Source organism: Homalodisca vitripennis, chromosome 2, assembly GCF_021130785.1.
Source record: "Homalodisca vitripennis isolate AUS2020 chromosome 2, UT_GWSS_2.1, whole genome shotgun sequence".
In the NCBI taxonomy this organism is placed as follows: Eukaryota; Metazoa; Arthropoda; class Insecta; order Hemiptera; family Cicadellidae; genus Homalodisca; species Homalodisca vitripennis.
Window position 1 is genome coordinate 127,304,495 of NC_060208.1, and position 14,044 is coordinate 127,318,538.

At 29.6% G+C, this 14,044-nt stretch overlaps 1 protein-coding gene across 1 annotated transcript; it reads right to left on the reverse strand.

Moving 5' to 3' along the window:
* Nucleotides 1–6,804: 6,804 nt before the first annotated feature.
* On the reverse strand, nt 6,805–13,643 carry LOC124354704 (ejaculatory bulb-specific protein 3-like). Its single transcript, XM_046805357.1, has 2 exons — nt 13,349–13,643; nt 6,805–7,088 (listed from the first exon to the last, which is right to left on the reverse strand). The coding sequence occupies exons 1-2, from the start codon at nt 13,626–13,628 to the stop codon at nt 6,904–6,906; spliced, it is 465 nt and encodes a 154-aa protein (XP_046661313.1). The 5' UTR covers nt 13,629–13,643; the 3' UTR covers nt 6,805–6,903.
* Nucleotides 13,644–14,044: the final 401 nt, after the last annotated feature.

Below are 14,044 nucleotides of genomic sequence, written 5' to 3' on the forward strand. Positions count from 1 at the left end.
AAACTTTATTTTGTATATTTATGACCAAAAATTTTAACTAGGAATTTGATTATGGTAAAACACTAAATACCTTGAGTTGGTCTAATGCTGTGCTGAAATGTGATAGAAACTATATATTTGATTTCATATGTACACAATTTGATTATGGTAAAACACTAAATACCTTGAGTTGGTCTAATGCTGTGCTGAAATGTGATAGAAACTATATATTTGATTTCATATGTACACAATTTGATTATGGTAAAACACTAAATACCTTGAGTTGGTCTAATGCTGTGCTGAAATGTGATAGAAACTTTGATTTCATATGTACACAATTTGCTATATTTTTGTACCATTTTACTGTGTTATAAAGTAAAAATGAGGTTAGCTAAAAAAAAAATGTATCAAATTTAAGGTATACATGTCTAAGGTTGATATTTAAAAAATTATATTATACTAGTGGACTATTGCTTGAAAAGAACACTTGAAAGGATAATAGAATTTTGGACATTTACCATCATTATACATTACAAAAAAGTATAACACAATGTCCTCAGGATTGAAATCTATCCTCTTAGTCAGTTGAAAATAAAGTTAGTATGTAAAAATTATAACATGCAGCAATGGACCACCATTAAAAAAAAATCGACCCCAACATCATTAATAAATTTAATGATCATTTCATTTTTTCCTAAAAGTGTATGGTACAAATACCAGGGGACTATTCAGTATATTCGAGCCCTTATATCATGGAAACCCATAATAGTTAATCTCTAAATTTTCACTGTTTAATTATAATAAATGTCCCTCTTCGAAAATAGTGAACATGCCCACTATATAATGCAAAGAAAATTTCCCGCAATTAAGTTGATTGAAAATGTTGTGCCTTGTATAGTTTGTGCGGGGGTTGTGTCATAATTTTATTGAAACCAGTCCTGATTCGGAAGGGAAAACAAAGGATATGATATTGGATATAATCTTGAACATCGAGGTGGCATTCTTTCAGGTCCTTCAATTTTTGGATACATCACAAATTATGGATTGCAATCAGGATAACTTGCTATCAGTTTTAAATATAACAATAATTTCATTAGCTGTTAACAAATTGTAGCGTCTTTTTCAATGATTCTGTCGGAATAAGTAACCGTGTGACACATTCTGACATTTCAAATGTTTAGGTGTCCTATACTACCAACCAGTCCCACAGTTTTGATCATTTAGAAGGTATATAGATTAATACATTCACAACAATAGTGATTTTATTTATTTTTTAATATGTTATTGTATTTTGCACGACATATGTCAAAACATAGTACAAATGTTTTTTGTTTAAAAAGCAATGAGAGACATTCCAAAATGTAGTACGATACATTTAATAAGCCTATTGCAAATACGACTGGATTAAACTTACTATACAGATTACATTAAGAACGCTACACTGGATTTTAAGAAACAGTAAGTGGGGCACTAGAGCCCCTTGTCAGCATGAACGTGTTCATCTGCTCTAGTATATTGGACAATTTTGTCATGAAGTGGGTAAAAATTTTCTTTTTTCATTTTTGAAGAACATATTATTTTGTATTGCCTCTCCTGTGTTATAAAAGTAAATTTTTGGCGTAATAGCAAATGGTCCAGTAACTCATAAACATTTGGAGTTATTTCAATTGTATGGTGAACTGATCACTATCCACTTTTTGTAAAGTATCTCGTATTTAGCCTAATACTTTCACTTACCATTTCAAAGGAATGTTATAATATCTGTTTATTTCACTGAAAGTTCTAATGAGTTATCTGTAATTATTAACACTTCTTCTCTTTTGAAACAAAATACATGCATTACATCCACATATATAAATACACACAAATTGCCTTAGCTTATTGTAAATTTAGAGAGTATCTAGTTGACATAATTAGTAATATTTGTTCTTAGATTAAGACAAATATATTTACAATATGAACATGGTTGCACAAAGCCTATTTTTATATCTTGTATTTATAAATTAATAAATCAAAAATAGTTTTGGGTACATCATTGTAAATTTTCCTCTGGTATTTTTCTTATTGGTGACCTTGTCAGAACCATGTCATTGTCTGTCCATCTGTACAATAACTCTTGATAGAAAGGCTTGGGGACTTGAAACTAGGTACTTGGGTTCCTCTTGGTTCAAGAAAAAACCATATTGATTTTGGGGTGGAAAGGTCAAAAGTGCAGCCAGTATGTCTGTCTGTCTTATAACTCTTACTAGAAAGATCGTAGAGACTTGAAAATTTGGTACATAGATTCCTCTTGGTCCAGAAAGAATCCTCTTGATTGTCGTGTCAAAAGGTCAATTGGCAGCTGTCCATATGATGGTTGGTTTGATAGTTAGTCCTGTACTATTTTTAATATAATATGTTAATGATCTCTCAGCAAATAAAAATTCTAGTTTAATATTATATGCAGATGACACAAATCTACTTATAATATTGGCCTTCACAGGGTTATTCAAGACTTTTAGTTATCACTATGATTCACAACAAAATTGGTTAAAATTGAATTTCAATAAAACTCAATTAGTGGTTTTTCAAACTGTTCAAAGCCAGAACCAATCTTGACTTTAACATAAAATTAGAGTTAATGGATTTACGTTTTGATATCAGTAAATACTCTAGGAATCCACGTCTCAATCATAAAATGGATAGAATATTGACTTTATTAGAGGTGAAGTTAGGACTATAAAGTCCTCTCTACCACTTGACCTCATAAAAATTAAACTAACATATACAGTATATGTATACATTTATAACTAAAATTTAGTCTATTTATTTACATTACATATTAAATGAATCTTAAAATAAAAACAATCATCAATAATTAATGTAACTTTATACAAATTTACAATAATATCGCAAGACACACTCGCATTCATTCAACTTGCATGCAATTGCACTAAGTACCGCACTCCAAAGCCGCCAACCGCTATACCCGCTGAGCCCCCAGCATCAAGGCCCTAACCCCCTCCCCAAAGCCAGTGCTGCTTGTTTTCAGATGTCAATCTTGAGAAATGTTGTTTACTTCAAAATAAAACTTATAATTTATTGTGGTATGTTTATTTCAGTTATACAGTATGTCATTGAAGTTTGGGAAAGTTCTAGTAGATTGGGAGACATTTTCAAAATTTAAAAGAAATGTTTAAAGATCATGATGTAATCTAAAAGAACTTCATGCAAAGGAACATTTAAAGATTTAAATATGTAAACCTGTCCATTTATGTGCTGAGATTTGTATTGTTTGTAAGGCAGAATTTTGAGCTTTTTTAAATCTATATAACCATAATAACAATACAAGAAATATAGATATATTGCACTTTCCAATTTATAGAATTTGTTTTTTGAGTGTTCACTACAGTATCTTGGAAGACAATCATACAATAAGTTGTCTACTAGGTTAAATTCAATCCAAAAAGATAATGAGTGTAAAATCAAAGTTTCAGATATGTTAAAAGAAAAATGTTATTATTTTATGGAAGAATATTTATGTGATACAATTTATTTAGTAACATTAGGAATAATGAATACATAAATTTGTACATTTTATTTAACACTGTTTCGTTCCTGACCCTAATTTAAGTTCTATTTTATACCTTGACAATGTTACCTGTTCACCTAGTTATGCTTCATTAAAAGAATGTGTAATATTTATATTGTGACTATAGAGAATTTTAATATTAAATTACAGTTTTCTGGTTATTTTGATTTTGTGAGCTGTATACAATTTGGCTTGAAATGACTAGTTCAGAATGTTTGTTTCTCAAACAATACAGTTCAAGAAAGTGGTCACTCCATTTTAAAAGATGCTTCTAAAATTGATTTATAAAACAACAATGCACAATAATTATAAAATATAGATTATTAAACAAAAAATGGTCAGCCATTAGAGATGAAATAACTGCCACTAGATAGTTAATGAATTTTTGACTGTGAAATTAAATATCTGCATTTATTTAACATTCATACTTTTATTAATATACGAGTAGTATATTATTGTGTACTTTCTGCAAAGTAGAAAGATGTGAAGAAGCATATAATATTTAGAATATTTTGTGCAATATTTGAGTAGCAACTATATAGCCTAGCAGAAATGTTATTTGTCATATATATATATATATATATATATATATATATATATATATATATATATACGTGTATGTGTATGTGTGTGCAATGAGTATACTTATTACCTGTTGATATATTTAATTTTATCATGTATTTAACTATCTATATTGATATATAAAATATAATATTTTGTACTATAACTAAATTCTACTAAAACACTGTTTTAGCATGTAAGTTTTTTATATAAACAAATTTTTTTAATGGCTGTGATGGAATTTGTTTTTAAAGCTTAACAAAATTAATTTTTAATAATATTTTTTACAAGTTGTGTGTCAGATTTTATATAAATAACCTATAACCCATTATATACTTTTTGTATCTCTTTTAATAGTATACATTTGTATTGTAACTAATATTTCTTCAAGATATACATATATACAGAGTACAATGTTCTTTGTACATTTGATTCTATTTTAAGTAATTGTGTTAAAAATCATTCCTATTGTGATATTTTGAGCAATTTTAAAGGCATTAAAATAGCTTTTGAATGTTTTTTAAATAGATGTGGTATTATGGAATTTTATTTCAAAAGTTTAAAAATGATACAAGTCCATACAATTCTATTCTGTTCTCAAATGGATAATTAATTAAATTTTATATAGTCAACATTTAATTATTCTAGAAACCTGAAATGGTGTTTATAAAACGGAGTTATATAGCGAGAAATTTGTTTTTTTACACATCAACAGTAATAAAAAAGTGTGATCACTCACAGCCAAGTGTAACAATGTTATTGTTGGTATTTGCGTAATGTTGTATTCAAAATTGTGTGTTTTCTTCAAGAATGCAATTTTAAATTAGGAAAATACCACTGTCTGTGAAGTGAAATCTACCGAATTCGGGTGACTAAGTGAAAAAGGTATTTCTTTAATATCAAGGAGGAACTAATAAGTATAAATACAGTAATAATTACTTGATATATCAACAATATTGTTGAAATGAATGTAAACCCATTCACTTAAATGACTTTATAACCCAATGTTGGAAATAAAATTATAAATACAACAAATTCCAATGCTTGTTAGAAAATAAACAGTTGGATTTGTTAAAGTTCTTACTTCTCTCATATTATCATATTATCTCACTTGCTTTGCTTTCTTGCAGAGTTCTAAGGTCATATATCTATTTAAAATAATGAGGATACATTGTTTGTTCTTATATTTAACCCCAAGGCTAACTCAGTTTGGGGTTCTTTAATGATTTGCCAGATTAAGTTTAGTTATAAAAAATTCTTTGCTATATAGCATTTTTTTCACCTTACAAAGAAGTTTTTGAATCCACTGCCATGAAAAAGCAATAACATTATTTATTATTATTATCAGATTATTGAATATTCTAAAAAATTTTCCCCAGTTAATAAGCTATTTTTGTGTTGAAAGTTGCGCTGCGTACTAATTTTGATATGGTTTATATTTTGGAGTAAAATTAAAGTTTGTTGTGTGATTTTGCTTGATGTTGTAGAGATTTTCAGTTTCACCAACCCGATTTTATTTGACATTTGAAAAAAAATTGTTTGTGTATATCAAATTTATCTTTTACGTAAATATTATTGAATGGTTTGATTTTTAATGAAGAATATTAAATCCAGCAAACAAAGAGCATACACACTGTATAAATATGAATGTTGTAGCATTTGTTCTATGTTTTGTAATTCCTACAATACAATGTGCCTTAGCTTTATAACCCATATACTTATAAACTATACTTCATTATACTATAATTTAGAAGTTGTATTGAATAAAATGCTCTAATGAAGATGTTTTCTTTTCCCAGTTTTTAATAGCCGATTTTATGAACCAACCTAGGTAAAGAGACTAAAAGACACCACTTCCCACCTAATGGTCAATCTGTATTTAACTGATTTAATTTTTATTTATGCGCATGAGAGTTGTTATTATATGTGACAACCTAAAAAAAAATATTAATATCAACTTTTGATACTTTAACCCTTCTAATACCCTCTCATTTCAACTTCCACCAAACCTAGTGTAACTGGCGATTGATTATTTTTTGTAGGAGATATTTTTCTATAAATTTCAAGAAAGAACCACATCATGTTTTTGTACATTACCAAAACTAAAACTGCTGATGGTTGATTTCTTTCTTGAGAAAAATATAACTATCGATTTAAAGAAAATTGAAGTTATGTGCACATGCAATGCAAATTGATTCTTAGCTGTTTTCGTGTATATAAGTTCATTTACAAGCAAAGGAAATAATAGTTTCCAAAATGGAACCTTCAATGAGATACCATATTTAAGTTGAATTGAATTCCAATTTTGAAAGTTACTTTAATATTATCTTTCTTGATAAAACTAAAAAGATTATTCCTATGATCAATAACCCTGAAATAATTTATTAATTGATGAGTGAGTAAAAACCTTGACAAAATCACAAATTCCAGTGATTATAAAGTGTAAAAACAACAATCACAGACACAAGTAATGGGAAGCATCGTTGTAAGGTGTTACAATAGTGCTGCATTTTCTAGTACCAGTAACTTGTAATTTAACATCTGTACATCAAAGACACATTTTTCTCTTGTAGCCTTTTTAACTAACAATATATATATATATATATATATATATATATTATATATATATATATAAATATATATACACTTCAAGATGTGACAGAAGGTAGCAAAATAATTCTGACCAAACAGAATTCTTTATGTTGGTTGTATTGTAAAATTAAGTCTCAGACAAAATAGACTAATGGGTGAATAAAGATATATTTTAAAACATTTATTTGCAAACAATACTTTTAAGGTTCATTAACCCATTTGAGGAAATCCTTATCATGGGCGTGATCAGGATCATACTTGTCAACTATCATGTCCCAGTCGGTTTTCCTTTTGGTAACAAACGCCTTGATAGTTTTCTTCACAAGAGTTTGTTGTTCCTCAGAGCATTTGGCACAGTTTGTCTTGTATATTTCCGGAAAGTATTCTGGAACAAATTTTATATCACTACAGTATATATGATATGGAAAGATTACAACTATACTCTTAAGATTTTGGTGTTCAACATTTGACCTACCCATCTCGCGTGTTTTATGGTTTAAATCGATCACTGTTACTTCAACCAATAAACACTTTTTGGGTGAGGCAGCAGGTTGAATCTATTTCCAACATGTTCATAATTCATAAAGGCATAGAGAAAAGTACAAATGCTGCATATACTTGTGGTTGGTTTTATGGGCTTGTTTAAGAAATTTTTAATAACTTCATTTAGAAATTATTTATTTCATGGTAATTGATATGAACCTTAAAGAAGTTTTCAAAACATTTTTAAATACTCAAAGCTAACCTTTTAACCCTAGAACTGGCAATGGTGACACTCTGTACTTATGTGCATTTCTAAATAAATATTATTGTTCGGGGGTAACATAATCTCTTGACTGCATTTATACTTATATAAGTATGACAGTTAAAACAAAAATAAAATAAAATAATAAATTTTAATCTTACCTTATTTACATATGTACAAATATTATACAAAGTTTCATTTTTTCACTCAGCGTCACTAGATCCCGCCCTGCGAGCTCTCTAAGATTACTTGATCGGTCTTTACAGTTTTCACCCATACTGAACAACTAAAACTATAACCTAAGAAAGCTAAAAAAACAATAATAACTACACCAAATACTATTGGATTCGTAACCTCAAACACAAAACCCGTCACTTGTTTACAGTTTCACAACAATGTGGTTGACCCGTACTACGTTCACGTCAGCTGTCCAAACAAACAATGTTTTACGGTAAACAAAGAAGACAATAATAGAAAGTAAAAACAGTAAATCGGTACTATAGTTATTGCTCTTCCAGAATATATCAAATAAAAATCATTTATATGACCTTAATTGCCTAAAATTTCAATAACTGTACATGTCTACTTTGGCGACGAATATTCGTCGTTGCCAAATCAGACGGGCCTTTGGCGACGAAAATTCGTTTCATACCAGCTCTAGGGTTAAATATGTGTTAATTCTTAAAAGTAATGGTTATATCACAGATAACTATCTAAAGTTGAAAAATTCATCCCAAAAAGAGCAATGTTTTCTGATAAAATTTATGCACATTCATTGTACTAGTGGCATATCCAGAGTTGGGGCCAATCCCCTCTCCATCTCTCCTCTAGATTATTTTTTGTAATGGTAAGGTTAATCTCAGTTTTGTGATCATAAAAAATAAAATGAAATTAACTTTGAGTACGAGTACTGTTAGTTAGGAATACTAGTTTTGAAATATTAAATATATATATAATACATTTTTTCTACAATATAGTTCTAAAATGTAGATATTCTTTGCTCATTTAATTAGTGTAGTAGTATGCATTACTGGTTTAAGCTACACTATGTTTGGAGTGATAGAGAGGGAGATATGATCAAGAAATTTTAAATACCCCTATGGAGGACAATTCAAATTCTCTCTTTTTATCTATGTAAATGAGACGTTAAAACATTCAGATGTCAAGATTTTTAATTCACCTGTTCTATTGCTGTGTATAAACTTTTATAGATCAGGTGTGTGACATTAATTAGCACTTTAGCGAACATAACTGGACGTCCGGTGTCTTAAGAATAAATAAATAAACATAAGTTGTCTTTTAATGATGAAAATTTTTAATTTTGAGTTAGAACATTGTTCTGCCACTGTTGTACGCGCAATTCACAGGTAATAATAAAATAATACAAAAGCTGATACTAACAATGTTTTGTAACTTCAATAAGCTGTTATTATAGCTAGGGTCAACCCTTTAAGGTCAGGTTTGTATCATTGTAATCTATCATTGAGACCTTTAATTTGATATACTGCTCGACCTATGCTCTCACTAAAACATTTCCTCCGACTCGTTTCAGGCTAGCCGTCCATTGAATATTTGTTCAAATAGTTTTCATGTACATCAAAATATGTTAATTTTTTTATCTCTATTTGAAATGATTAAAATAATTGTAAGTCATCCCGAATCATTTAATTTATTACTACCCTTGGCCTACTTTTTACATTGAGTATATTGCTATAAGTTAAAAGCCATGAACGAGATAAAGCCAAGGTCGGAGTACGATTACGATTAAGCATCAAAAGTCACTTTGTGCTCCATGTGGTGAATAAGGTTTTTTTATCTTAGAAAAATGCGTTACGTTTTATTTAATTATCATTACATAATACATCAACATATGCTGTTAAAACCATTGTTATTTATTTACTCTGAATGACTGAACAGTAAAGTTTGAGATTATAGAGCAGTGATAAACGTGTGCCAGCAGACTTTTCAGATCCATGTACATGTAACATGTTATACAAAAAACAGACACAGCATGGGCCAAATGAAGTATCAAAACAGCTGTTGTGTAGAATGATAAAAAATTATATTATAAACTTTTATTTATCAAAACGTAACTTTCATTTGTGAGAAATGTTGTGAATGGTAAACTATAAGTAATTCAGCTGAACTAACTTTGCTGAATACATATCTAAATTTTAAAGATTAGTAATTTTTAATTACTTTTGAAAATTAATAGTACCAAAAAAATTATCCTGCTGCCAAATATACTGTATTGCGTTTTGCATCAGGTGAGTGTAAAATAATTAAATTCAAGGAAGGATTCTGAAATTTACAATATTGGTAATTTATGTCTTTGTATATAATGCACATCTCGAAATAAGTTTTTTAATTTGTCTTAAAAGCTAAAAAACTTAGTTTCAATAGAATTATTATAAATTTCTGGTATAAGGTACAACAAAATTAACAATATAGCTTGTTATTTTAAAATATTAGTTTTTTTCTATGTAAAAACAAAACGGTAGACTTGAATCCAATTATTTTTATTATGTACATAAAATATATTCAGGGTTTCCAATATTATTCTCCACCAACATTTTCAGATATTTCTGGGCTAAAGACAAACGAAAATAGCATATTGAACTTTTTAAAACGTAATAATTATTTCCACCATAACATTTTACACGTATCTATTTTTAATTTGGGAACTGCCTGTAAAGTTGAAATTTGCCATACATTTTTAAAACCTAAAGGCCTAATTACAGATAAATATAAATTTTTACAAGGTTTATTTTTTTAATGGTGGTTTTTTAAGAACTAAGCGCAATCATCTTAAAACGATAACACTTATTATATATTAGTTAGACAATTTAATTACAAATCCAATGATATGAAGTTTACACAAATCGGTTGAATATGGGAGATAATTTGCTTAACTGTCACTATATAACAACACTGCTCGAAAAAACAATTAGCTAATTATAACATTATATTGTTGGATTATGATCATATCATTAAATACTGTAGGATTTGTTTCTTTTAATAAAACATATTGAAATAGAAAGATAAGTGTAAATTACAAAGGACTTGTAATGAATGTTACATTTTAATAGAGTACAAAATCGTTTATTTTGAATTAAAAGAACAATTTCTGTCCAGTATCCAGGCTGTGTTTCGCATATTAACACCGCCCGTTTGATTACACATTTGGTGAAAAACTTTTCTGGTCTATTTCTTCGTCAATTTAAATGTTTGTCTCTAGGGATGAGTAGATTCGTAGCACTGGCCCATAATTAAAGAAATAGATTTCTCTGTATCGGTTCGTGTATTTGATTAACTCACCTTAATAAAATTGTTACAATACCGATGACTATCATTTACTCTGAGTGTACACGAATAAAAGATCACGTTACAAACTAAAAAAATAACGAAGTATGGACGACCATACCACAAGCAAATGTCTAACCCGACGCAAAATGAACGCTAGTTACATAAGTTAATATGTACTATGACGAAGTGGCCTATGAACAACCATGGCACAAGTTGAGGGCTGTACTCAGCTTTGACGGGGTCCGGAGAGATATTTGGCCGCGCCGCCGTACATCGCATCGCCCTCCTCCCACTGTTATCCCATTGACAACATCTTGTTTTGTTAATGATAGTAAGATTTAGTAGTATTTAACAGTTATTAGGTTGAAATATCTCGTCCGTCGACACAGTCCCTTCAAATAGACGTGTGTTGTGAGTCCCGGGCCCTGGTAAAATTGTCCGAAAATAAAAGGTCTAAGTACGAGCCTGCCACAAGTAAATACACACACTTTTGTGGGACGAAGACAAAAGTTGAAGCAAGGATGATAATAGTATTTATTATTTATTATTATTATTTATACATCAAAATCATAACTCGATAGTTCAAGCAAAGAGAACTAACTAAGAAAAACTTTAAATAAGTATAATTGGTTCTAGATGTACTAATTCTAAAGCGTTGAGATAGAGGTAAGTTATGTTATGGTAAATAAAATTTAAAATTGTTCTGTTACATACGAAATAGTGCAATACACAACACGAAATGCTAATATCGTTCAACAAAATTATTAAAATGATCTCGTATATACTCAGTTATTATACGGTATTGCTGTTTTGTCAAATAAATTAGTTACAAAAAATGTTTGTCAACACAAAAGCCTATGTGAATTATTAAAAAACGATCAAAATAGTCATGTAAAGCACTGTTGGAGGATTACATTTTTTGACCTTTCATTTTCTATATATTTTGGAAATAATACGTTCAAAATTTAAACGTAACTTGTTTGAGAGAAAGGATTACCACGACCACAACAAACGATATAATCAAATTCTAGACCCCAACAACTCAGTGCTCAAGTTCGTAATGCCGCACGTTGATAGTGCCATTTTCATAAGTTCAGGTATGTGAATATGTGTAGCTTCACGTTGTTTGCGTCATGTGAATGAGGTTGGGGTTGTGAATATGGTGTCGTCTAGCTCCACGTTAGTGGTCATTTTGTGAAGGTTCGGAAATGTCTGCTCCTCGTTGCGATTTTGACGTAATCCCTCAATTTGGTAATCCCAATTTATAAGATGTCGAGATGTGTGCTGTAGTCCCACTTTTGTGTGGTAAATTTGTAATAATGTCAGAATGTCCCACGACGTTGTTGGTACCAATTTATATTGGATCTACGTAGGTAGTGCCAATTTAAAGAAAATGTCAAAATATGGATAATGAGTTGCATAAGAGTTCAATTTAATTTTAGTATACTCACTTTTCATCAAATATTTTTTAGGTGCATTATCACTCACTTACTTGTAAAATAAAGTAATAATCTAACTAATTCTTTTATAATTTTCTTTTCTTTTATAATTTTTATATTAATAAAATATAATAAAAATATTTATTATAACTAATAAAAAGTTTCTTCATATTATTTTATCCAAATTTACACTAATTTACTTTCCATTTCATCAGGAAGCAATAAATATGAAATATGTTTCACCATCTGTATTTGCTTGCACATACGAGTTGTTTTCATTTAAGCTTGTTTTCATTTAGTCTACAAAGTCAATTCAGAAAAGAGAACTATGTAGGGCGAGAGCGGGGAATAACGGAAGTTTAACCCTTCCTTATTCAATTTCGGATCCAAACTAATACGTTTAACTTTTAAATATAATAAATATGTGAGTTTATATTGTGTATAAAGTACGAATTTCTTTTTAGTTGCAGTTTAATTATTTGAATTTACTAAATATATAGTTAATGTATGTTTTCTTTACTGATTTTACTTTGACGTTTACGTGTGATTTGACGTCATAATTAGCGACGAAACTATATTGCGAGTATTAATTGGATTGTATCCGCCCTTCAATTAGCCGCGAACTTCCACTCGTTTGAAATTTGTACCCTTTATTACCGATCCGTCACAACAGATTATATTTATTTGGAAGTCCTGCCACCCAAAACAGGTACTCCCAAAACCACTAACAACAAACTTCCAAATATATAAAATTAGAAAGCAATGACAAATTATTCCAAAGAAATCTGAAACCATTTTTGTTGTCCAGAGCATTCTATACGATGAATGCACCTCTGGATCATAACATAATATAAGTAACTTAATTACAGATTTAAAATAAATTTCTACATTATAAAATAATGTGGAAATTTCCAAGATTACACATAATGTTATTTAAGTATAATATTAAGTATTAAATTAATTGTAGTAACACTTCTATAAATTATAAATAAATAATAAAAGATTATCGTCTTGATAAAAATAAAAATTTAGTGCATTTCTGCTCATACATAAAATAAAATAGAAAGAATTAATTGTAACAGAATCAGACTTTATTGGCCTCGATTAATTTTAAAAACAATTTCTTAGCTTAATTAACTAGTGCTAAGTACTTACTTTTGCCCTCCCGTCCCTCGGGAGTACAGGGGCCCTTGTCCATGAAGCAGTTGATGTAGGACTGCAGCACCCGTTTGTTGCCTAGGATGGAGTCAACATCTATCCCGTTCAAGCGACCCTGAGCGTAGCCGCGACCAAGCTGTGCTGCTACGTATGCAGCAGTTGCCAACAGCACGACCACGACAGTAATGCTTACCCTCATCTTGTTCTGCACTGGCAACCGGTTCTGGATCCTTATATTACTCTCAGCAAGATAATTATTCTTATTATACTCAATCATTATGCCTCCACAATTAACAAAAGTGACGTGCGTTCGTGATGATTCTCGCTTTTTAAATCATCGTTGTGACCGCTGTTGGCCAGCTCTCGTCCACTAAAAAAACCTTTATGCTTGCATCAGTGGTGGCTCTCAACAATCGAGATCCCCCCACACCTTTTTAATAAGAACCTCGAATAAAACGCAAGTTGCAAAATTCGTTCACTTCTATTTTATTTATGTATTTCTAATATTGCACTTTTGACAAAATGTGCGTACATTTGTTTTCAACCATACCATTTGCAATAATATGTCGTAGTAATCCAACTATAGTATAAAATTATACTAACATAATTATAACAATATCTAGTCTAAATTAAAACTCAAATACAACAAAATTTGTGTAGACAATTTTGTACATTTTTTATATATTGAAATAA

Coding starts and splice junctions, on each gene's coding strand:
- LOC124354704 (XM_046805357.1), bottom strand. CDS start 13,628: ATGATTGAGTATAATAAGAATAATTATCTTGCTGAGAGTAATATAAGG. Junction 7,089..13,348: donor CGAGGGACGGGAGGGCAAAA/GTAAGTACTTAG, acceptor AATTTGTTCCAG/AATACTTTCCGGAAATATAC.